At 38.3% G+C, this 26602-nt stretch overlaps 1 protein-coding gene across 1 annotated transcript in view; it reads right to left on the bottom strand.

The window, feature by feature from the left end:
- Window positions 1-25332, bottom strand: part of LOC131044889 (conserved oligomeric Golgi complex subunit 6) — a 47661-nt gene extending 22329 nt beyond the window's left edge. The window contains exons 1-5 of the mRNA XM_057978365.2: window positions 24959-25332; window positions 24256-24308; window positions 23551-23698; window positions 23322-23429; window positions 16290-16357 (exon numbers count right to left, since the gene is read on the bottom strand). Coding sequence (XP_057834348.2) covers window positions 16290-16357; window positions 23322-23429; window positions 23551-23698; window positions 24256-24308; window positions 24959-25174 — 593 coding nt within the window. The 5' untranslated portion in view covers window positions 25175-25332. The remainder of the gene's footprint in view (window positions 1-16289; window positions 16358-23321; window positions 23430-23550; window positions 23699-24255; window positions 24309-24958) is intronic.
- Window positions 25333-26602: the final 1270 nt, after the last annotated feature.

Below are 26602 nucleotides of genomic sequence, written 5' to 3'. Positions count from 1 at the left end.
CTCAAATGATCTTTCGGTTCGGTGCCTATCAACATATATTGTTTGTTGATTCTAAGCTTGATGCAAGTTCTCCTTGAAAGCCTGCATCATGTCTTTCCTTTGTTGGACCATATCTTTCACACTAGGAACTCTACTATCCGTAAAAATTAGATCCAAGAAAGAAGTAACATCATAGCCATAAAGGGCTTTGAAAGGAGTCATACCAATCAACATATGATGTGTTGTAGCAATACTCCCCCAAATGCAACCATCTAACCCATGCGGTTTGCTGCCCAATTACATAGTTTCTCAAATAGCCCTCAATCCACTTGTTCACTATTTATGTTTGTCCATCTGTTTGTTGATGATAGCTGGTGCAAGGTGTTAATTTTGTTCCAGTCAAACGAAATAGATCATGCTAAGGAACCTGCTGTCCCTATCACTTACAATTGTTTTAGGTAACCTATGAAGTCTGAAAATTTCTTTAAAGAACAGATCTGCCACTTGAGGGGCTCTAAATTATGATGATATAGCATGAAAACAAGCATATTTCATGAGCCTATCAACCACTACATACAAACAATCTTTACCTTGGACGTTTGGCAACTTCATGATGAAATCCATTGATATGTATTTACATTTCTGATTTGGAATGGGTAGTAGTTGCAATAACCCTGCTAGAAACACAAGTCCAACCTTATTTTGCTAACACTCCTTACATTCTCTCACATGCTACATTACATCCTTCATTCCCTTCCAAGAGAATTGTCCCCTCACCTGCTTGTATGTCTTGTAGAATCCTGGGTGGCCAGCTAGTGGTGTATTATGGCATGCTTGCAAAATCCTCTCCTTCATTGTAGATTCGGGTGCAATGTACACATGCCCCTTATAGAGAATCAACTCATTTACCACTTCGAATCTGTCATCTTCCACTTTGTCTTCCAAAATATCGTTAGCAAATGAGTTTTTAACACACTCAGCTCTAATCAATGATCTCCAATCAGCAGATATATAAGAAATAGAATGTAAATGAGGTTTCCTAGACATTGCATCAGCCACCACATTGTTATTTCCTTTAACATATTCAATATCAAAGTCATAGGCCTAAATTTTGCTCACCCATTTTGTGGTCTATCATTCAATTCCCTTTGGTTAAGAAAGTATTTCAAATTGATATGATCAGTCTTAACCACAAATTTGTTACCAACCAATATTGCCTGAACTTGGTCAAAGCATGCATAATGGCCAGCATTTCTTTATCATAAATGGAGAGCTTACATTCAACCTCTTTTAACTTCCTACTCTCATATGCAATGGGATGTCTATTAAACATCAAAACAGCCACTATACCTTCACCTAAAGCATCACATACCAACACAAAAGGAAGTGAGAAATCTGGCATCGCCAAGACTGGGCAAGAACTCATTACCTCTCTAAGTTTGTCAAAGGCTTGTTGAGCTGTAGGGTTCCATAAGAATGCTCCTTTCTTCATTAGGTTAGTTAGCGGGGTAGAAAGTTGTGAGAAAACTTTTACAAACCTTCTATTGTAGCTACATGACCCAACAAAACCTCTCAGCTGAGTTAGATTGCTCGGTTTGGGCCAAATCTTGAATGGCCTTGATTTTCTCCTTATCTACACTCACTCCTCGTTCACTAATCTTGAATCCCAAATACAAGATTTCTTGCAACCGAAACTTGCATTTGGATGCTTTGGCATAGGACTGCTGTTTTAAAACACTCAACACGTCATCCAAGTGTTTCAAATGATCTTCCCAAGTTTTACTATAAATTAAGATGTCATCAAAGAAGACCAAAACAAACTTTCTCAATTGGAGAATAAATACCTGGTTCATACTCGATTGGAAAGTTGCTGGTGCATTTGTCAAACCAAATGGCATCACCAAAAATTCATAGAGCCCATGATGACACCTAAATGTTGTCTTGTGCACATCTTCATCTCTAACTTTGATTTGGTGTTATTCCGAATGCAAATCAATCTTGGAGAAGAACCTGGCCCCATGTGACTCATCAATTAACTCATCAGTGTCGGGTATTGGGTAGCAGACCTTAATAGTTCTCTTGTTGAGAGCTCGATGGTCAATACCCATCTTCATGGTTCCATCTTTCTTCTTGACCAGCACTACAAAGATGCAAATGGGCTGGAGCTAGGCCTTATATGCTCCATATCCAAGAGTTCTTTTATTGCCTTTTCAATTTCCTACTTGTACACCTTGGGATGTCGATAGGGTATGATCATTACTAGTTTTGCTCCCTCTTCAACCTCGATGATATGCTGGAACCCTCTAGTAGGGGGCAGTCCAGGAGGAATATCTTGAAACACCTTACCATATTTGTCCAAAATGAACTGAATCTGCACATTGTTGGCTCCCCCTTTCTTAGTAGAGCATGTATTGGTGACGAGACATTCAGCTGCCCATTGTCACTTGTTCTTTGCGGAAAACTCGTTCGATTCTCTTAGCTGAAATCTACATAGGACCCTTACTAGATAGCCCATGTAGAACTACCTTCTTTCCATTATGTTGGAAAGAAATCTCCATGGTTCGATGGCTAGTCTCATATTTATCAATTGCATAAAGCCATTGGTATCCCAACACTACCTCCGTATCCATGCTGATCACATAAAAGTCATCCTTCACTTTATATTCTCCCATAGTCAACTCCATCTGAGGCACCTTCTTAGTGCACGAAAGAATTGTTCCACTAGCTACCTTCACATCAAACCCTTCAATTGCTTCTATGTCCAATCCATGTCTCTTCACCACTTCATCAATATAATTGTAAGTGGCTCCACTATCAATGAGTATGGTTACCTTTTGTCCCTTTAGGACACCCCTTAAGTGGAAAGCATTATAACGTGGTACTCCTGTGAGAGCTGCAAGAGAGCCTCCCGAGGGTCCTCCTCCTTGGGGTGAAGGTTCTACTTCTTTTTCAGATTCAGCTTTCTCACTTTCAATGTCTTCATCAAAGATTACCTCAATATAATGTATTTGCCCTTCCCTAAGCATCGGTGTCTTGACTGCCAAGGTTCCTAGCATGAGAAACACAACTTCTTCCTTCTTAGTTCATTTATAGTGACATCCATTTGCTTGTCTTTGTTGTAGGCATCCTAGGAGGTATCGTACTTCTTTGAAAAGGCCTTTTGGACTACACAGATGGAGCTGTCCTCTTACTACTGAAGCTGTCCCTTGCAACTGAATCTTCTAAGTTGAGAGCCCTCGTAATGGCTTCTTGGAAAGTTATAGGATTTAGAGCTTTGAGTAGCCCTTTGAGAGGCTCAGCTAATCCTTCGACAAAGAGCACTATTAGTCTTTTTTTCTGTCACACTAGGAACCATTACAACAAGTTTTTGGAATTCTGCTACATAATCCTCCCTCCACCTTGCCTTCTTGTTTCGGTTGTGCTAAATCTTTGAAATGAACTTCTAGGTCTGCTCTATCAAATCTCTCAACCAACTTTTGATTGAATTCTTCTATAGTGGAAATAGAATCATGCCCTTGAGGCATTATTCCATGGTCACCACTTGTGAGCTACTCCTTCCAAATGCAGGGTGGTGAATTTAATGGCCTCCTCTTCAAGCATGGGATTCAAATAAAAATACGCATCCAGCTTTTGTAACCATTATCTTGCATCAAGAAAGAAGAATTGGAGAAGTGAAGAGAGGTCATACTTAGTCTTTTTTTCATCATTTCCAAGGTGCTTTTCAGGATGGCGGAATCAAGCAAGGCAGCTACTCTCACCAGGCAAGCATTGATCAAGGCAGAGATGAAAGGTTTCCTTCCTCGTTCCTAGATGAATTCCAAATGGGAGGAAATCAGCGATACGAATTTGGGCACATTCAATCTAGCTGCATTCAAGATCAGAATGTTCAGAATGTTCAGGACAGCAAGGCATAATCCGTCACCAACAGCTGTCAAATTTGTCAAGAGCGGAATTGTTGCGGCAGCTGGTTTTCCCCCTACTATTCAGTGTCCAAACTTGATTCTGGAGTGTGTAGAGCATTATAATCCGAAGCGGAAGACAATTTCAATGTCAGATGGCAAGTTGTTGGCGACATTGACTCCGAAGTCAATTGGTGAGGCTTTCGAAATTCCTTCACACTATTCCATGACGTACAAGACCAGCAGTGGAGCTAAAGCAGTATATGAAGCAGGTCCTGCCAGCTGTGCTGACTTGATTAATAAACAGTGGTTGCTGAAGCCTAGGATGCATGCCTCCAAAATGTCGAAGACTCTCACTATCTTTGAGTTTAAACAGGAATATGTGGACCTAATAATGACACTGAGCAAAGTAATAGGGTGTTCACATTCTGTGAACTTTGAAACATGGATGTTCTTCTACATAGGCGAGATCATGAATGCAAATGGGCTAGTTGACTGGGCCAGATTGATTAATCATTACTTGCACGAACAGCTGAAAAACTTAAAAGAAAGAAAGTCCCAATCCTTCTTCATGAGCTCCTACCTAATCTATATGCTTGCGCGAAGGGGAGGATTTGATGGTCTTCCAACAAGTGGAATCATGGGTTGCGGACCAGCACAGCTGAAAGTGCATGTGTTATCCCCAGTTGCACCTTCACAATGTTAGTTCTTACAGGCTGGCGAATGACACCTTCACTATGTACTTGACACGGCTTATGCAGAAGCAGTTGCACATAAGGGTGTCGCCGCAAGCAAGAGCCTTGGTCCAGAAGTATGGAGTCACGTTCTTGCAATTTCCTAAATTCACCTACATCGAGATGCAGGGATTTTCATTCCAGTCATACAAATTGCCGAGGTATTCATCAAACAAGCTCATATTGTTGGAGCTCATGAGGCAGTTAACAGCTTATGATCAATTACAGAAGAAGAAGAAGAAGAAGCAATCTATTGAATTCCCAGTTCTCCTAGGTGACTTCATGGAAATGTGCCCAAGTTGGAAGCAGCTGAGAGTGCAGCAGGGGAGTTGGCATTCTATCGCCTGCCATTTTATACATACAGGGTCGAGTATGATCCTTACCGCCAAATCAGGAAGGTTGTTGGTGTGAAATTCATACATAAATTTCACTTAGAAGATTATTGGGCAGGTGCCAAGGATGACCTTGAAGTCCGGAGGAAAATGCATTCCAGATTGCCCCTTGACACCATCAAGATAAGTGAAATTTACCAAGTGCTAGATCAGGTGAAAGAAGATTCAGATTTGGTGTAACCTGAATTTGAGAAAGTGAAGGATCAACCCATGCAGTTGCCAGGCTGGTCAAAGCCCGAAATGGATGATTTGAATGTCCTCGCTAGACCAGTGCTGAAATTCACTAAACACTGGGTTGACCGACAGATAAGGAAGCTGGCGGAAGGAAATGTTCATTTGACATATCAGCTAATGGGAAGTCTAGATTCCCACAATGAAGCAACCGAAGGTTCTTCACAGGCCCAGGCAAGAGGGGAAGTCCGGATTGACAAAGGGAAAAGTGCCCCAAAGAGACCAAGGGTGGCAAGGAAGAAAGATATCCAGCAAGAAGTTCCACATGAAGTTCAACAAGAGGTGCGATAAGAAGAACCTCCGCAAAAGACAACAAGGATAGAGAGGGAGCATTCACCGGCGAGTTCCTCGAGTGTACAGGAAGTAGAGATGTTTGCACATCCAGCAGGTCCACCTCCGGAAAATACTTTGGCACCAGATATACTCAGCATTAACACTTCGCACGGACCCAATCAGCCAAGAAGTCAAAGACAAGAGAGTTCCCGACACCAAGAAGAGACTCGTCAGGATAGCTTCGTGGAAGTCATCCTTGGCGAAATGGAAGAAGAATCACAGGAGCAGGAACACGTGGAAGACCATGGTCACTCCATTCCTGCTCCAGATTGGTTGATAGGAAGGTTAGGGAAGGAACCAAAAAAAGAAATTGATCCAACTCGAGAATTAGAAGAATTGTTGAAAAAGATGGATCAACCAGCAGAAAGGAAGGCTCCCTAGAAATTTTCTAAGGTTGTAAGGGATGAGTTTGGATCTCGGGCCCTACACATTGCTGAGCTTGCAGTGGATAAAGACAAGAACGAAATCAGGCAAGAAGATTATGTTATCAGACAGGTTGATCTTGGTCGTGCTTCCACAAGACAAGTAATTGGAGACTTCGAAGAATCTTCCTTAGCCATGAAGGAAAGGATGCTGAAGTCAAAGGCGAAGTGTAAGAGGCTGAGGGAGGAAAATAGAGCCCTATGTGAGTACATCAAAAGTTTTAAGAGGCCACTCAGGGAAGCAAGTCCTTCATTCATTCCTCCTTCTTCCCTTCCTAAGGAAGTTGTTGATGATGCGGAAATAATTAGAGCAATGGCACATAATTCCATGGAATGGATAGAAGATGTTTACACTGAAGCAGGAAAATTCATCGAAGACCTGGCTCAGCTTCATTCAAAGTTCATAGCCCTCCTAAGCAGATTGGAGACAACGGAAGGATTGTGGGAAGATGTGCACATATACCAGGACTTAACCATTCTGCGGCTCAGGGCTCTAACAAAGATTCCAAGGCAAATTCTAATTGATGGGAAAGTAATTCAGGAGAACAAAGCTTATGACTTTCCCCGATGGTTCTACGTCATTTGCTCAGGAAAGAACACCTTCGATAAATTCAGCGTGGAGTCCTTAACTTTGAAAGACTCAATCAGAGGGGTGCAGGAGGAAATCATCAATGCCATTGAGGCACTGTTCGTAAGGAAACTCAATGACAGTGGAATAACAGTGAACTCCCTGAAATCTCAGTTGCACGAATTCTTCTTCGTAGGTTCATTCCCTAAGGAACATTTTGCAAATGTTTCTTCATTTTCCAGTATAATGAAGAAGACACAGGAAATCATGATGGAATGGGAAAGCTTCTTTTCCAAGAGCGAGGAAGAAATTGCCTTGATGGAATTTGATATTGAAAATGTGCCAAGTGTCTCCATCGGAGAGCTGGAAGTAATTGTCAACAAATTCATTGCATACGCCATAAATGAACAGGATAATGGTCGTCCATTCTTGGACGAGAATCTTTTAGTTGAATAGTGGTGGCGTATTTACTGCTGGAATATTTTTTACTAGGTCGTGGTCCGATCAATGCATGTTGAATGCATGAGGAATCTTCTTGCATGCAGCTGCCTTATTAATGATTCTATGACAAATTCTCTGCGCATGTCGTCGTCACATGAGGAATGATGGGCATTTATTTCTTGCATGGGAGTGTTTATTGAATTTCGGGCATGTTCGATGTAATGGGGTGCATTTAATGCACTAGTGGGCACCATTTTGGGCTCTTGGAATAATTGTCTATGGGCTTTATGGGGTATTTATTGCTGATTCCCACCTTGTTGCATCTTGAGTGGGGAATCTTCTCTAGGGTGAAACCCAGATTAGGGTTTGCATGACCTGAAGCCTATATAAAGGGGTGACCCCCCTCATTTGTAAAGGAGGAGAGATTATCATCTGTGATTGTTGCATCAGGATTGTTGAAGTAGCCAACTTAATACATTGTTTGATTTTGATGGTGTATTCTTGTTCTATTTTAGCAATCTACATGGTCTTGTTGTCTTCGTAGATTAGATTTGCTTACATGTTGTTAGGAGAACTGGATTTGATAGGATTACTTGTTGCAGAGTCCGAGCTCATACTTTTGGTGTGCAGGTGATTGTTGCATATTGTGCAAAGTTAGCCTGAGCCTTTGTTATGTGTGTATGCTTAGCTTCGATTATTAGTGGAGATTGTTCGATCTGATGGTCTACATTGGTGATCTGGAAAAACTTCTACACACCCTTTGAAGATTGCAACACCTTTGCGTAGTTGTGCTCTGTTGGCAAAGCGAAGCGTGGTTTGATTTTGCATGAGTGATCTCATCTCTTGTTCTTAGGATTAGATTAGATTTAGCATAGTTCTCTCTACCCTATTCTCATTTACTTCCAGCATATTTCGAAAATCCAAAATTAGGGCTTTCATTGCTAATCATTCATATAGAAATCCTTGAACTTGCATGAGTTTGTTATCCTCTTCAATTGAACATACGTAAGGCCCCTTGGGTCAACAGTAAACCCATCAATCAACTGAGTCACGTCCACGCACTGAAGGAACCTTGGAGTTAGCCGTTTGAACTTTTTGTGCAATCTTAGCATACGGACAAATTTTGATCAAGAGAGAGTAAGGTGATCATTGGTAACTTTATTCTCTATTCAACATTGTCATAAAAAACACGTCAACATGTCTCCAAACCTCAAGTAGCACTATTATGTATGTTAGATAGCGTGGCAACATGTAAGGAGGAGAAGGACATCCTTAAATCCTGATGCATGTGAACTTCGGAAATTGGATGAACCATGCACCATATTGTTGAATCAATGCTTGCACTTCTGGAGATAGCCTTTGATGGGTTCCACCTTGAAGGGTCCTTGTGATATGCATAGTGAAGGCATCATTGACCCTCCTATAGTGATGTTTTGTCGAATGGTGTAGCTGTGTATATGCTTCACAAGCTCTTATCACTCTGGGTCCTCTTCCAACTACACCCCTATACATCAGCCCAGCATATTCATAATTCCTTGCAAGAGAGAATATAACATGGGAACTCATGTTGAATGTCCTAGTGCGGATGAGTCTTCTAGTTGAACATCCAAGTTATTGTTGACGAGTCTCGCCCAATTGATTGTATCTATACCATTGGTGATTGTCTCAATGAAGAAGAACATCCAGTTCTCGAAGTAGAATGCTTGTGGTGCACCTACAAGTTGATTGAGTAGAGTGATGAAATCCAAGAATTCATCCTTGAAATCAACTCTCTGTGGCCTACTAGGCATCTTGCTTTTGCCGGGTCTACTCTTCAATAGCCAATATTTGTTGATAATTTCCGAACATGCTTCAAGATCATCATCATAAACTGATTTAGCTCCTTCTACGCTCTTGTAGATCATATCTCTAGGCTCAGGTAAGTGGAAGACTTCACTGATGGCAGTTTCTGAAAGGTAGGCAAGCATTCTTCCATCTTTCACTATTGTCCTTGTGTAAGAATTGTAATGCCTAGCACATTCAACCATCAACTTGTAGCATTGAGCCGCAGGAGGGAAGCCAGCTGCTTTCACTATTTCACTATCTATCATCTTCCTTATTGTTGTAGTAGGTTTACTTGTGTACAACGAGCTTCTGAACTTCTTGAGATCAAATTTCCCAAGGTTTGTGTCTCCTATATTGCTCCAATGGGACGTGATCTTGGTCTCCAACGCATTGCTCTTTGAGTCTTCCTTGATGAGTGCTTGACGAGTTCCGGCTCCACTAGGCTTAGGTGCTGCCATTCTTCACCTATAAGAGTTGTACAAATTAGGGTTATGGTAAAGAATGTGCCAAATGTTAACTTTAAATTTATTAAACCTTAGGAATGATAGTAGATAGATTATGATATTGATTCAAATCAATCTTGAACTCAAATAAATCTGAAATTAAATGCTCAATAAGACTGATTCCTTTATCTTAATACGCCTATCTGTACTTTCTAATGGATTAGCAGCAATCAGAGAGGCCTAATTTAATAAATGGATCACTATTTGATACCAATCAGACCTGTATCTGACCTTCTGTCACTTGAAATGCAACACTTACCTCTGATTTCTGATAATTTAACCTTAAATTTGATCAAAAAGGTGGCTGATATCGCTGTTGCTGAGGGTGTATGAACAAATTCGCCTTACTTATGATGATTTTCACTTCACTTTAGGACAGATTCGCTGTTATACTGCTGATAATATTTCTCCTCACTGAGAAGATTCGCTGTCTTCCTGGTTAATTCGCTGCTATCCCTTGATGAATTTTGGTGCTCAATGATGAAGTTTGCCCTTCTTGCTCACTCTTTTGTAACTGAATTCGCCTTTAGTGCTAATTAAATTCGCTAATCCGCTGATGGATTTCGCTATTTGTTCCTGAAATTCGGTCTAGGAGGAAGAATTGTTTCGAATTGGTGACCAAATGATTGTTTTGAACCTCCTTATATAGGCGCTCTAAGGTAGAGACATGTCTCTTAAGGGTAAGGCCGACTTGGTTTTGAAATTTAAAAAGAATATTAATTGCTTATAGGGCCGACTCATCTCTTATTAAAAACATTTCCCTTTTGAATTTTGAATTATGTTTTTTGGTGCCAAGAGTGTGTTTGAATCGCTAGCCATAGTGTCTTGGGCAAATTCACTCCTAAGCTAGGTCAATGGAAGTTCATTAATTTCAATCATCAAGTTAGATTTTCACCTTTCATGCCTCAAAATCCTCATTTTTTCCATGTGAAATGCTTGCAATTGTCATCAAATTGCCTTGGAAAGATTTTCGCTCTCAATGAAGAGCAATGGAACAAAATTTTGCTCCACTCCAAGGGCAATGGAAGTGACCACTTAGTCAAAAACATCAAAAACTTCATTCATTCTTTCCATTTCATTGACTCAAACTTAAGGTGTTAATCATCCATAGGTGAAAATAGTTCAAAATAACCTCAAAAATTGTCTTGAAATCAACTTCGCTCATGTTCATGAGCAAAGGAAGAGCATTTCGCTCTCAAAGGGAGGCAATGGAACAAGAATTCGCTCCTAACAAGGAGCAATGGAATTTTTTTTATACTTAGACAAATTCTTGCTCACTTGTTCCCCAATAGTCAACTCATCTCTTGAATTTAAGTCTTCATATGCAAGAGTTGTCAAATACTCTTCACCAAACATCTTGTAGATGATTTCGCTCCAAGATAGAGGCATTAGAAATGAAATTCGCTCCTAATGAGGAGCAATGGAAGGACATTTCGCTCCTATCAAGGAGCAAAGGAAGTCATCGCAATTTGGATACTTAGCTCAATCTCATTCACTCACCTTCATTCAAACCTTAAGTCTTTAGCCATCCACACGTGAAAATGTGTTAAATTAACCTCAAGGAAGGCCTTAGAATCAATTTCACTCTCAACCAGGAGCGAAGGAAGCAAATTCCGCTCCCAAAGGAGAGTAATGGAAGTGAATTTCACTCCAATCAGGGAGCAAAGGAAATTCTCTCACACTTAATCAAATTTTGCCTTTCATCACTTCAAGTGCATCAAATCAACCTTAAGAAAGTCTCACAGTCAATTTCACTCCTAGACTCAAGTAAAGAAAGGCAATTTCGCTCCCACTGAGGAGCAATGGAAGTGGGAATCGCTCCAAAGGAGGAGCAATGGAAATAGCTCTCAAGTCGAAGTTTGACTCACTTTTGCTCACTTACATTCATTCTCTCAATTCAAATGCATCAAACCATGCTCATGTGATGCCTGAAAGAGTAGCTATGTGTGGGTTTTCTCTAACAGTAGTGTCTTCCAACTCAATCTGTTCCGGCTGATCTCCTAGTGTGTTATTTACCTCATAACTGTCCTCTACTTCATCCTGACTTTCCTCCTCTGAATGCACTTCAATCAAATGAAGTTTACCTTTTCCAAGGCAGCGGTGTCCTAGTTCCCAAGGCTCTTTACAGGAGAAACATAGTTTCTTCCTCTGTAGTTCATTTCGTGACTCTTGGTCAACCTTTGAAGGTATGCTTCTGGGCTGATTAAAACTTGTGTTTTTCTGCTGACTTGGGCTCTTTTTGTCATTTTTCCAAGAGCTGAACTCTTTCTTTGGAGGCTGATATGGAGCTGTTTTCTTTGGAGGCTGATATGGAGTTGTAACCTCCAAATCCATTGCCAAACCAATAGCATCATCAAGCGAACTACGTCTATGAGCTTTCACTAGACCTTTTAGTTTGTCACTGAGACCTTCCACAAAGAGCATTGTGACCCTCTTCTGAGGCATATCTGGAACAATTACTGCAATCTTCTGGAATTCATTGATATATGTTTCAAGTTGTTCGGTTTGCTTCAACTGGGCTAACTCCCTGTAATATACCTCTATATCCTTCCTGTCAAAACAGGTGATCAGCCTATTAACAAATTCTTCATATGATTGAATCATGGAGTTCGTGATGCCACCAGTCATATGCTACCCCTTCCAAGTGCATGGTAGCAACTTGGATTGCTTTTTCCTCTTCCATAGGTTTGAGTGTCAAGAAGGTATCCAACTTGTGAACCCATGATCTTGCTGATAATTCTCCAGTTCCATCAAAGGTTGGTATATTTATCTTATTCAGGGCATCTTTGTATTCCAACGGCTGGAAGGTTTGCCTCACAAGTCCTCTAGGCCTCCTGTCTAGTCTTTCCAAACCAAAGTTCATAGACTCAGACTCGACTCGGACTCGGCAAAGACTCGGCAAAATAAGAAAACCCTTGAAATTTAGAGATTTTTAACGATTTAAAACTTGTTTCATACACCCATTATTGAATTAAGCTTAAAGACACTATAACATCATCAAATAGAAGCTAATTTGATCACATACATAAACATACATCCATCACATGCATAGAAATGTAAATTGTAGCTGAAGGAATTAGAAAACATAGATATATAGAGTTATAAATGTTGTCCAATGTATATAAAATCCATGACTTCAAATGTTCCCAAACATATATGTAACTGTAAAGTGTAAACAAAAACAAGTCTATGGCTCAGGCTCTGACTCAGCCTCATCTATCTGCCTCCTAGAAAGGCGTCTAAGGTAGGTCCTCGATGACTGAGTAGCCATAGTCTCTGCCTGTGATGTGCCAGTCTGAGTAGCCATAGGTGTTGTGCCTAATCGTGCTCTATCCTCCTCCTCTGCCATAGCCACAGCGTCAGCCTCTCTGTTTGCCTTGTCAACCCACTCAAGGTCCTCATCAGTGAAGACTGGATCGGTGGACTCAATGAGCCAATCGGACTCGGGGTCGACTTTTTTAAGTGACGCCGATCGGGTCACGACCCTCGGACTCGATGAGTTGGGGAGTGACTTGCTGACTCAACTAGTCAAGCGAGTCACGCCCCCTGACCCGTCCGAGCCCGGGTCAGGGTCACCGTGACCCGGCAGGGGTCACCCGGCTCGCTGACTCGCATGACTCGCCGCGAGTCAAGGAACTCTGTTCCAAACGATTCCTAGCCTTGTCCCTACGCTGGTTCATGAACTAATTTAAGTTCATTAGCTGCCTTACATCAATTGGTAGCTGCATATATTCATTTCGTGCCGTCAAGATATCATCTGTGATTTGAGTGTCTACTTCTTCTTCCAGGATGGGCTCCATTCCGTTTTGTCGAGGTAAGAAATTGGGACACAATGGTCAATCAGACCTTGTGTCTGCTGTCCTTACGACATTGGAAGTCATTCCGTCTTGGTTTTTGGGTCTTGTCTCATCACGGCTATGTCAACTACCTTCACAAGTATGAGGACCACTTTCACGGTTGTGATGTCTACTATCACAGCTATGATGACTACTCAACCTCCTTGATCGAGAACGACCAGTTCTCAATTGTCCCGTGGCTGCAATCATTCGTCTTGAAACTGATGCATTGTCTGTTGTTGTTGGTGAGCAAACATTGTCAAAAAATTGTCCAACTGATTATTTAAATCTCTAGGCAGGCCTGCTTCCCTTTTGTCACCCATTTCTGATTCAAATGGGTCAATTTCCGCTTCTTCTCGCTGCCCAAACCTACTCCTTGTATTGTATCTGTGAGTTCCGACTCCTCTGGAGTGCATAGAACCCTAAAACAAGGACATGCAACGAAAAAGCACGAAAAAGCAAATCAAAAACCCACAGGTAGGCAAGGTTTGTGGCTCTGATACCACTGAAATATCCTTTGACAAGCAAAAACAACAAAAACTCTACACTAGATGCAGCAAATACATTTTTATTGATTTTCAGATTTCTGGAAATAAACTGGAAATGAAATAAACAGAACCATTAAGAAAATTGTTGTCTGAAGACATGTTCTACCTTATTACATATTCTCAAAAGCACTCACAAAACTTAGTGTCCGCGGATAGCTGTTTGTATCCCTGAAATCTTCATGAAACTTTGAGAACTCGGTGACTTCTAGAAGTCTGAAATGAGTTGCAGACTTCCTAAATCCTGAACTTCATGGCTGATTAAACTACTGCGATCCTCAACGGATGCTGGATGCTGATCCCACGCAGTTACACTAACATGCAGACCTTGAGTGGCCGTCCAAGCTGGTTATCATGGGGTTTTCGTCCCAGGGCAGGCAGAGAGAAATAATAAAAATCAGAATCATCAATAATATGATCCACCTTAACTCTTCTCCAACCTTAAGAAGACAATCAAACCTAAAATCCACGCCCACCCTAATTCCTATAATCAGGCGGCTTTCTTAATTAATTCCAGTGATAATACTTTTCCTTAAAAGTATTCATCAATTATGTAATTAGCGCCCCCTCCATAAAGCATAAGGAATCTAAAGAAAATGTTTGGATAATGAATTGCAATGGCCCCATCCTCATGACTGAAAATCAGGAGTCACTTAAGTGAACATGGACCCCGCCACCTTATTGAAAACAACCTCCTCTTTATTCACTAAAATCGACTAAGTGCTGGAGGAAAACTTACACTTAGCAAGTTGTTTACTGAGCTACAGCGGCCCTAGAGAGGGGACATGACAAGGCTGGGAACCTTAATTATCCCCAAACAGAAGACACCGGTTGAAATAAGGAGGAGACATGTCCTTCCCACACAGCCCATCACATCAGCCACACATGTATTAAGAGGTCCAGAAAATCATTATGAGGAACAACTTTGGGATAGAAGGTAAAAAAAAGCACGATAGAAGAGAGGCATTCAGGAACAGGGATCAGAATATATGGATAAATAACAGTGATTACCAAGGAGAGAGAATAAAGGAACAGCAATTGGACAAGACAACAATCCGTATTAATACAATGTCTCAATTATATGATAGAAAGGCAAACAATACAACATGGTGCTTAATGACTTCATGAGATTTGTTAGACTTTGCAAACATTAAGGTGACCGATCAGAATTGGATGATCGAATGATACCCGATTGAGCAAAGAAAATGTAGTGATTCACAAAGAAGTAGATGGACTTTACCAGGACAGCCAGTGATCATCTATTACAAGTCTTTATATTACCGAATTCATATAGTGGCAACCTAATTTGAAGTTTGAACATCGATTTAATAAGACAGTGATTTATTTATAGATATGGAAGGTGGCAGATTGATGCATATAGCTGCCAACTAGAAGAGGATGATCTCAAAGAGATGGAAAGATTGTAGAGGTGGAGTTGTCTTCAACGAGAAGATTGAATTGCAGAATAGATTAATATGCTAGCTGATCCTGTATGTAGTTGATATGATTTGTAAATGAGGATGTTAATGTACAATTACAAAGAGCAAGTAAAAGCTATTTAGATTATTTTAATTTAGAAAAGTCATAAACGTTAAATCACAACCTTTCTATAAGAGATGTCTACTCTAAAGGGCGCGTCTCTAAGAGAGAGAGAATATATAAAGGATCGATTTGATAAGGAAGTAAGGGGTTGTGGTAGAGATAGATTATGTAAACCAATTTAAGGGGAGTCATTCTTGGAGATTATGGCAGACCTTTGAAAGAGGTTATTACAGTTATCTTGTGCTAAAAATTGGAAGACCTTATAGAAGATTTGGGGAAGATTTATTTATTTATTTTTCTCTAATCTGAAGGGCTCAGACGAGCAGAAAAAATTCACAACAGGGTGGAATATGTTTCAAGTACTCAAATCAGAAAAACTATCAAGATAAGTTCTAGCTTTCGAATTGTTCTCAGAATTTTAGGTTAAATATCATAATGAAATGTCTTCAGATTTGATAAAATTATATTCATAAATATATTATGATTCTCACCTTAAGTTGGAATGGTTGTCTCAGGACTGAATTATGTTAAATGCCAAAAGGGGACATTACATTCTTGTTTTACTTGGAAATTGTGATTTAGGGCAAAAACTAGGGCATTTACAAAAGGGGACATTACAAAACAAGGAAAAGCAGCCTCCAACTCCGTTGAAATAAGAATGCAACAAAGTCAAAGTTCCCACGTACATGCATAGAACACTAATTTCAGCCTCAGAAGATATAGCCTATAAGCATTGAAAATAAAAACTATAAAAATAATACCTTTGTCACCTCCTTTCCATCTGCATATACTTAAGCTAATGGCTTCAATAAAGATGCTTTCAACTAGCATCAAAACTTACTATTGCGTCTCTTTGTATTATCGATTCTATTCTCATTTTGAAATGTGCACTCTTTCAGTATGTGCACTATCTTGGTATATGTAAAAATATATGGAGAAACAGATTTCTATACAAAAACTACTGTATCTATGATTCCCAATCTTTTATTCCATACATTAATTTGAGACCTATCAAAAAATTAAAAAGAAGATATTTTTACCTACAAAGTCGTTCATATGCACCTTCTTGATAAACAGCCATCATGTCCATCAACTCTAATCCTGCACGCTGTAAAACGAAAGTTACACAGTTAGGTATTAGATAATATCCTTTACGTTCCACACCATAAACACATAACACTTAGCCAAATGCTTTAATAATTAGAACAGATTAAAATATATAAACTTTTTTTCAAAAAGAAAATTTCAACCATGCTTCCATGAAAAAGGACAACCCTTCTTGAAGTAGTGATTAGATTGTTGTAACTTGTGCATTAGATTATCTGCACATGAATCATTAGATTTCATGCAATATCTCATCAGCATGGGAAGTATTGTGCTTCATATAATACCTCATCTACATATGAAGTCTTGATCTTACACGAGATCATCTCTATAGAAACTTTGTGTACATGCTTAGTCAGCTTAAGTCAGTATTGACTATTTCAGCTTTGTGGATACCAGGAACTAGAAAAATGATATAATTTGTTGTAAGTATAGTTTTTTTGTATTGAAATATTATACCTTTTTGGTTTACAGTATTTCCTGATCTAAATAAGATATAGGCCCACCTACTCCCATAATGCTAGAGCACTGTTTCTTGCAACCTATTTATCTATTGTAGATATTTCTTATTCCAAGCAATACACTTGTTCTGTCAGCCAAACATTGCAAGAAGTCACAATTCACCTCGACCTGGGCAGAGCTCAGTACCCCAAATCAGAATCACCATACTTGGAAGTCACTTTCCCTCTCAAACACAAAAGACAGACCATAAAGCTCAGCTCCCTCCAAAGAAATGTTTTTTGGGTTGTTTGTTTGCTGTTTGGCCTTATAGCACCTTCACTTGGGATTTCTACTAAACCAAATATCTGGGAAACATAAATCTGAACAATAATAATTTAGATCCCAAAAAAATTCAGTGTTCACTAATTTTTGGCTTGTAATTACGGTGAGCACCATTTTTTGCAGAAATTTTACAGTTTTACTCTGACAGATAATAATAGTAGCCATAGAATTCAGTTAGACAAAGATTCACAGGGTTGTAACATATTTCAGAGGTTTGTAAGCTGATATTTATTAGAAAAGAACTCTGCCAGTGACTGCTAATTTGGCCATGCTTCTCAAACACTTCCTCCACGTGATCAAAAAAGGTAACACAAAATTTACTTTTCCCCTTCCATTTGGATAATGTCAACCACTCAATATTTTTTAAAATCCCAAGAATTAAAAGAAAAATAAATGGTTGCAAATACCTCATCTAAACAGCTTGCTCACTCTGCCATCAAACAACCTACAGCCCATCTCAGCTTTGAAAGGTCAAAAGAAAACAATTCTAAGTATATGAGATTTAGCTTCTATATCTTGGAAGCAATATTAGGTGTTGTGTGACACTACTGGTAGTGCCACTTGCCTGTATTTTTGCATTAGGTTTCTCATGCTATACACCCATCGGAAACCACAAGAAAATATATTTTTCTGTCCTGATACCTACCCAGTTATCAAACAACCTAGAGTGTACCAAATAAAAAACATCGTTAATGACTACACCACCAAATATGTATAGACATTATTTGGTTCTTTTTAATACCAGGCTTTCAATATTACCAGCTCTTGATTCTGCTATCCATAACTGATGATATCGCAATGTGTCATAGGACACAGTGCCCTTCATTTGAAACACTTAAAACTAACATGTCCCATTATTTTTTTAAACTTTATGTTACGATCGGCAAGCAGCATGGTCCCTGGGCCAAAACAGGGTGCACAATACTGTCTATAGATCAAGATATAGAAAGAACAAAACTATTTTTAATCTTCTTGTTTCTTGTCTAAGAGGCACAATATTTTGAAAAGTGTTAATGCATCATATGCATAGCAGCAAATATCGTCTGGGGGAAAAAATCAGCAAACCAGAAGTATAAGATTTTTTTTTTAAATCAGAACAAAATAGACAATAATCCGGAAAAAAACATATATAAAAAAGAAAACATAAAAAATTGTAGAAAAAGAGACAAAGACTATTTTTTTTAAAAACTAAGGGCATTTCCATAGCATAGAGATATAGAGTACAAATAAAATAGAGGTTAACCCATGAATAGTAGAAAATATTTTTTTGTTGTTTATATTCATATCGCTGATTACATAGCTTTTTATGAGGGCAGTCACCAAATACAGTCTGAGATCAAATATTACTAAGTCTATGAAGTAACTGAGATTAAAACTTAACAGACAGCAATCCAGCTACTGTTAGGAATTTAGTAAAAGTGCAAGCCATTTTGAAGTGATCCAAGATTTTCATTGTGATTGAGGCAAGGAGTTTTGTAGAATTAATTCAATATTTTAGAAAGCTTATCAAATCATATTCCACAATTGCAATGCTTTATATCATAGCAGAAAAAATCATTTGGGGAAAAAATCGGCAAACCAAAAGTATAAGATTTTTTGAAAAACTGGGTAAAAAAATGGATTATAAAAAATGTAGAAAAATAGACAAACTCCTTTTTTTAAAAACTTAGGGCATTTCCATAGCATAGAGATATACAGAGTAAATAAAATAGAGTTCAACCCATGAACTGTAAAAAAAATTAAAAAATGTTGTCTATATTCATATTGCTGACTACATAGGCAAATATTCAGTAACTTTTTAAAAGGGCAGTCACCAAATACACCAAATAATTGTCTAAGACTGAAATCAAAGATTAGCTAAGTCTATGAAGTAGCTGAGATCAAAATTTATCAGACAACCATCTAGCTATTGTTAGGAAAATAGAAAAAGTGGTTTCCATTTTAAATTGATCCAAGACTTTCATTGTGATTGAGGCAAAGAGTTTTCTAGGGGTAGTTCAATATTTGAGAAAGCTTTATCAAGTCATATTCAACAATTGCAATGCGTTATATTCCCTGATGGCAATTGGTAAGTCTTTTATATGGGGTAGAAAACAAAAAAAGGCACTTGTTTAGTTGAAGTAAAAGATTAGCAAGCCACTTGTTTTGGCAATACCTAGCTTGCAACTACTAATTTAGGTGGAGACAAATGTTAATGATTATGTGTTAAGAGGCTATTTTATTACTAGTATGTAAGCTTGTTTGTTGTCATTCAGATTTATTTCGTGGAGCACTTTGGATGCACTTTGGATATATTGCTCACATAATGAATTGTATGTCTTTGTTTAAGCAAAAATTAATTATATCAATTATAAATTAAAAATCATAAATCTATATCTATATATATTATATATGTCTTTCGACATTTAGTGTTGTGGTAGAAACACTCCATTGGTGAGGCAGCCACCAAGGTTCAAACCCCCGTTCGGCCATTGGGCTTGCAGGCCTTCTGCCTTCGCTGGGCCATTGAGCTCGTGGGTTTTGAACAAGTGAAGCATGAGGAATGATGGCCCCCCAAAAATGGCCTCATGGGAAGTGATCCTTTGTAAGTGGTCTCTTTGGGCTCAGACCAAGCTAAAAACTTGACATTACTAAAAATTAAAAATTAAATATTTACATTATAAATTTTACATTATTTTTAATTTATAACTTACTATATAATTATTAATATATATTCATAGTCCATAATAGACTAAATTTTAAAACTATAGTATGGTATGAATTATAAACTATAGGGGTTCTCTCCTTGCTCGTCAAAGTGCCACCATAATAGTATTAATTTTAAAGTTAGTGTACACTATTAATTATATACGCATTTGCATCAAAATCCATGTGGTAGGGTGTACAGAGAGCTTGAGTCATATTGAAGCCACAATTTAGAGCAGATTTGCCAGCCGCTTTGACACTATCTCATATGCCCCCCACGATTTAGGATGATTGAGGCCCTTTCAAATTCAGTTGATGGCCGCCACTGCTCCTTCGACTCCTCTATTTAGGGATTTTCAGAGGTCGGAAAGAAATATAAAGGGACAAAATAACAAACTTCCACGTTGATTCCACACTGACTCTAATTCCATCTCGGATCAGCCCTATTTTGGAGCAATTCAGTAATTTCACGAGTTTTCCATGGGTTTTGTGGGTTTTTACAACAATTTTTTTCACTTTTTTTGCCATTTTGGGGGGTTTTTGTTAATTCTTGTAATGTCAGTCGTACCATTTCCGATACATGAATTAATTATATGTTAACATATAATTATACGTTAACAATAAACTATAAATAAATATCGAATTAGGGTGTTTGCCACCGGTCACACCCCTTCTTGTCATCAGGCTGATATCAAACGATTTATCATAAATCGCGATCGGTCAAGCAAATAATTTGTTTTGTTAATGTGCGGTGATATTAGGAGTGGTACGTAGGAAGAGATGTGTCTTCCCACGTGGGAAGACATATCTCTTCTCTACGTACCCTCTCATTCACTTAGATATATAACATGCATCCAACGGGGAGGATGACGATACTGAAATTAATAAGTGTTGTGCTTCCTTCATTCGCACTACTGCAGTTCGAAGTAAATTCCAGACTATACCTTTCATCTGTTCTGGCCTCTTGATCACAGAATTTAATTAAACTTAACAGTTTTTAACATGATTTAAATGTAAAAAATCGTTGAAAATTAGGTCAATGATTTTTTCATGAATTGGGATTTTTTCAAGGAATAAATCCGCTGGCTCCAAGATTTGCAATTAATCGGGTATAATCGCAATTTTTTGCAGACTATTGCTTCTTTGATCATATGAAGTCAAAAGGGCCCTGATTATTGTGTTATTTTCTACGATGCGATCTTTTGGTGGTGGGCATGAAGCATGTTGGACAAATAGTTACAAACTTACATACAATGCTTCTATCATACTGTTCTTGATAAATTCTTGTTAACAGATTTCTAACCAATTTTTGCACCACATATGCAGTCCATTGCTTAGAGAGATACCCCAACACACATTGGACCCCGTGTATATCCATTGGATTCATTGTAGTATGTATCTCTATGAAAAGTTTGTGCAACATTTCTCTTGTGTTTTCTTGTGAATGTCATTTGGAGCAGAACAAGGTAATTTATGAGGAAAAAAATCAACACTAAATAAGCACTGATACTAAAATTGTTTATTTTTTGGATGTAGAGGCAGTAATAGTCAATAATGCAAAATGAAACAGAAAGTGCAATGCAACAAAGGAATAAATTTTCTGATGCAACTTAGCATATGCCAATGAAGAGTTGAACGCAAGGAAACCATGAAATAATCCAAGATGCAACAGGAAGCTTGACAAGAAGTTTCAGGCTATAAAATTACTCCTCTGCCCTTATAATTGAAAGGTGTGAGCAATCCTAACAAATCATTTATTAAATTATTATTACTAATAATTGATTTCTGGCCCATTAATGGACCTCAATGGGCTAATCCATCTTCAAAACAATCACAAACAATTGAATGGAAAAAATTGGGTGAAGGGTGGATAAAATTCAACTTCAACAGTGCATCACAAGGCAACCTAGGCCCCTCTGGTGCAGGGCGTGTGGCAAGAGATGAGTAAGGGAACATAGTGGCTATTGGTGCACAAAAGCTCCTGGACGGAACAAGCAATGAAGCGAAAGGCAGCGCGGCATTACTAGCTATTGATATGGCGTGTGCAATGGAGGTTCAAAAGGTACGATTTGAAGGTAAGTCACAATTCATAGTGAATGCCATTTCCAAAGGAGAAGCACACTGGAAAATTAATAAATTAATCAAAAATCATAAAAGAAAAATTTAAAAAACTGGCAGACTTAAAAATTTCTCATGTGAGAAGAGAAGGAAATAGGCTGGCAGACACATTGACAAATTGGGCGAGCAGTTTAAGGGGGAGTAACGATAACTTGTGGTGGGGTGATCTCCGAGAGTTGCAAATGGAGGATTTGACAGTATGAACAGAGAGATGAAGTGAGGGGAATTAATGAAAAGATAATGCCTCAGGCCAGTTCGGGTTGGCAATTCATGTGAGAGTTGTTAAAAGGCATGGAGGAACTGCATTCCCCAGCATACATTTGGTTGGAGTATCATGGAGGCGAATTTCTCACTGTGGGTTGCGAAGCAGCGATTGGCTTTCAGAAGAGAAATCATAGATGTGAGAATGAAAAATATTTTAGCATTTGATGACTTAATGTTATATCAAGTGATTCGTATGGTTTTAGGTGAAGATTACATGCATTCTGAATTCAGATATTGCAGTAACGTGGATATTGTCTCTCTGTTAATGGCATGGTGTTTGGAGTTTGGAGACGAGGCAAGTATCAGATGGATTATGATGGCAGTGGTGCAGAGCGATTGGCTTTTGGGGATGGAGGAATTTCTGAATTTGGTGGTCCCGGAAAGGGTTTTAACACCCCTGAAGGGGAATGGTTGCAGACTGCGGATTCCACTCCACCTCTGCAATTGTTTCTTCTGTGGAAGGCAGGTAGTGACATGTTGGAGAGGCGAGAGGAGGCACAGATAGGTTGGAATTTCTTGAAGGATTACATCAAACAGTGGGAGCAAGAAAGAGCATGGCAGATGGAGACCGGTTTAGCCCCGATCAGAAAAAAGCTCAAATTCTCTGCTGATGACAACTGGAATGGTCAGAACAGTAAGAAGTAGCAGTGGAATTAGGGTACTCTGTTCTCTGGCTTTTGTTCGTTTAAGGATACTGAATCTTAGTAGGGCTGTATACCCATAGATTGTAATTCCTGATGCTTAGTGTGAGTTTTGCGTCTCGGGTAGTTGAAGGTTTTTTGGCAGTGGGTTGGATTTTCTGGGTTTCTATATTTTGTGCATTCTGTATAAAGAACATTCAATGAGATATTTCAAGGCCAAGGCCAAGACAGCTAGGTATACATCAAGGTGGGGAAATGTGTCTTTTTCAGACTCTGTTAAAAACACCATTCCTCAACTTCCCAAATAATGAGGACTAGCATAACGAATTAGAGTGTGAAGTACTGAGAAAATCAGCATTATAATTCACGACAATAATAAACACCGAGATATCTGTGCACATAAATACAACTTCTCCAATTCAAAATGTCACAAACAGGATATGAAAAAGAAACATAGGAGGAGAAAGAACTCATTACTTGATGATGTGTCCTAAGCAACATTTTGCAATTATTATGAATTTCTTGCACACGTGCAAGTGCTTTGAAAAAGTTTTCATTTAGCTCTTCTTCCCTCAAGGCACTGACCTGCAACCACAAATAATCAAATGCTTGGCACCTTAAATTTCACTTAAATTAAATTTTTCAGTCCAGATTTCAGATTACAGCTGAATCACATTGCTTGAATAAATTTTAAATTTTTACCAACCTCTTCTGGTGAAAGTTGATAATCACGAAGAAAGCAAGATACAATCTCTTGACGTTGTGTAGTGCTCTCAAGCTCTTGCTTGAGCCTCTCTGTTGTTGTAATGATATCCCCTGTAGAAGCACTGCAGGTGTCCAGAGCTTTACCAATCCTGCCAATATCCCATCACCAACAATCAATATTCCATTTTGTGAGAAAATAAGCAAATCACTGAGCATCATATACTGTAAATTTAGTCCACAGTTCCTGTATAGCATTCTGCCTTTAAAATGTGTCTCAAATGCTGTGTTCTAGTAAAAAATAAGTACCAAAGTCCTAGATTAGATAATCCATAAGTCCACTCTAAGCAGTAAACAACTGTCAATATGAAGGCCAAATCAAAATGAATGTGCTTAGGCGAATCATAGTAGCTTTAAATCCTAGGAATAGGTTCCTGTAGTGAATTTTCGGCAGAGAACTAAACAAAACATATTTGCAGATTTGACGGACTGTGGAAGCGTTGGTTTATCAGACAGACTTTAAACCATGCCAAAAATTAGGAACGCTACCCCACAAAATCAAGCTTGCTTAAGTATAATCCATATTTCACATCAGATATATGGATGAACAAGCATCAAATCCACATTTCATTTTGGGACCAAACTTAAAATCAGTTAACAATGCTAAACATAAAATAATACAACAAAGCTTCTAATCACGAGCGAATACTTTTCACAGCATTCGGCCAAACCAGCAATTTCTTGTTCAACCGCATCCAAAGCCTGCACAATAGACCGGTGGAAAAAAAACTGAATCAATAGAATTAAAGAAGACACTGACAGCTAAAAATCTAGGGATATATAAAGACAGAATGTTAAAATCAAATATAGAACAAAATAAGGGGTTAGATAAAGTTTAGAATTGCTAATTGAGATGAGCTCAAGTGATAAACAAAAGAGCTCTTGTAAAAAACTTCTAAGTTCAGATTCCCAGGAAACACGTTAGGAGTAAAATTTTGTAAACTACTACATCCAATCCTGTGTAAGTACAACTCAACCAACAAGGCCAAGTACAATTTGAATTTGACAGAACGATATCACTCAGTCTTAGCATCTAAGCTGAGACATATTCCCCTTTGAAGTTAAAAAGGGAGGCTTCACAAAACAGGAGAAAAAAAAACAGTATGGCTTTATTCTTTATTACTTAAGATATTTTGCAGTCATTACTAAAATGTTGCAATATAGCATCCACATTATAAATTTCTTTCGACATTCTGCCTTATAAAAGAAATGCCAAAGTATCATGATGAAAAACTCTAGAGAAAGCAAAAACAAGTTTCAGCTGCCTTCAAACTCACAAATCTGCAGTTCTTATAGATCTGAATTCAATATCTACAGTGGCTGCGCAAATTATAGGGAATTGTGTTACTTACTTTCTGGGCGGATTCTGATGCGGCAAGGAATTCATCGTTGATGGCGAGAGCCCTCTTTTCAATGGTAGATCTGAGGTTTCTTCTCGCCTGCTGAGTATTGTTTGTGTAGAATGTTGATAATGTGTTTAGAGATGCCAGCAGATCGGGAGAATCAGTTCGGGATTCGAGAACCTTTTTCAGCTTACGAGATAAACCTGGTGCCAATGTTACCGCCATGATTCAAACCCTGGATCTTCTTCGATTCACTCGGCTCTCTGCGAATTAGGAAGAGGTTTAAATATGTCCGTGGGTTTTTGTGATTTTGTGATTTTGTGGTCACATGGGCGGATGACCATCACGTTTGGACGCGTCTATTCTGGCTCCAAAAGGGCCAATGATCATTTTCCATGGACATTTGCCAATAAAGGTAAATTTAATTTGCGGAAAGTTATCTCTAATATTTTTATCAATTAAAATTTTATTTTATTGAAAAGGGACTTTTATAAAATTAGGAAATTCAATAATAATTAATTAAATTTTATAAAGGGAATTGAAAATTGAAATTATGAAAATTAAATATTTTAATAAATGTTAATATTAAATTAAAATAACAACCTGAGTTGGTCTAGTGGTAGAGAATTTGTGCTCTTGAAAGAAAGGTCAAAAGTTCAAATCCCACAAGGGGGTAGAGTATGTACACCTTATCGGCTTCGGTCCATTACCTGTCAAAAAAAAACCTTGCAATCTACAAACCTAATGAAGCACATTCGAGTTGTTTAAACCTTGCTTTCACCTTTATCTCTATACACTAATATTCTTAATGATGGGTAATGTTTATAAACATCTTTAGGGAACATGTTGAATTGTGAAGGTCAAGATTCTTTAAGCTACCCTTGGATGGACTAGTTCAACATAATCATGCAATATACTTCTAGGATGATGATGCAATCAAATTCTATGTGTGCTTAATTAGTTCCTCCTAGATCCTAAAATATTCATTTTGAACTAGTATAAATTTAAAATAAGATGCACTTTGAGTCAGCTCATAAAGTATGGTAAGTGAATGAAACATGGGTCTAGATTAATAAAATTAAATTTACAAGATAGATGTTCAAGTATGTGACTACATAACTAATCTAGATCAATTCTACAACTAAAGATCTAAACCATGGTAATGGATGGCTAGATGTAGAGATTAGAGTTGGATTTGAATCCTAGTATAGATGATGATGAGTATAGCATAGGATAAAGTAATTTGTCAACTTTCATGCAAAAATATCATCTTGCACACTAATCAATGTATCAAAGAAAACCTAGTTGTACTAGACCTAAACCTTAAGGGCAAAACTCATAGGTATACAATTTCACCATGACATTTTCCTCCACTTTCACCTGCATGTGAGCTACCATGCAAATGCATAAAAGTAAAATCAAGCAACCAACATTAAAAGTAAATATTTTTTAGATGCACTAAAAAAAAGATATGTAAAGTAATAAATCATAAATGTAGCCCATGTGTACTATTATTGCCATGAGAGTTCCATATTGAGCACCTATGAAAATACAAGAAACTTGCAATGAATAGTGTTTGTCGTGCATTTAAAAATTAGCATAATCACAAGTTGCTAAAACTATGTTGCAAGGTGAAAGTTCAGTAATGCGTTG

The sequence above is a fragment of the Cryptomeria japonica genome, chromosome 1 (genome assembly GCF_030272615.1).
Source record: "Cryptomeria japonica chromosome 1, Sugi_1.0, whole genome shotgun sequence".
Taxonomy (NCBI): Eukaryota; Viridiplantae; Streptophyta; class Pinopsida; order Cupressales; family Cupressaceae; genus Cryptomeria; species Cryptomeria japonica.
This window is presented reverse-complemented; position numbering and strand designations above follow the sequence as displayed.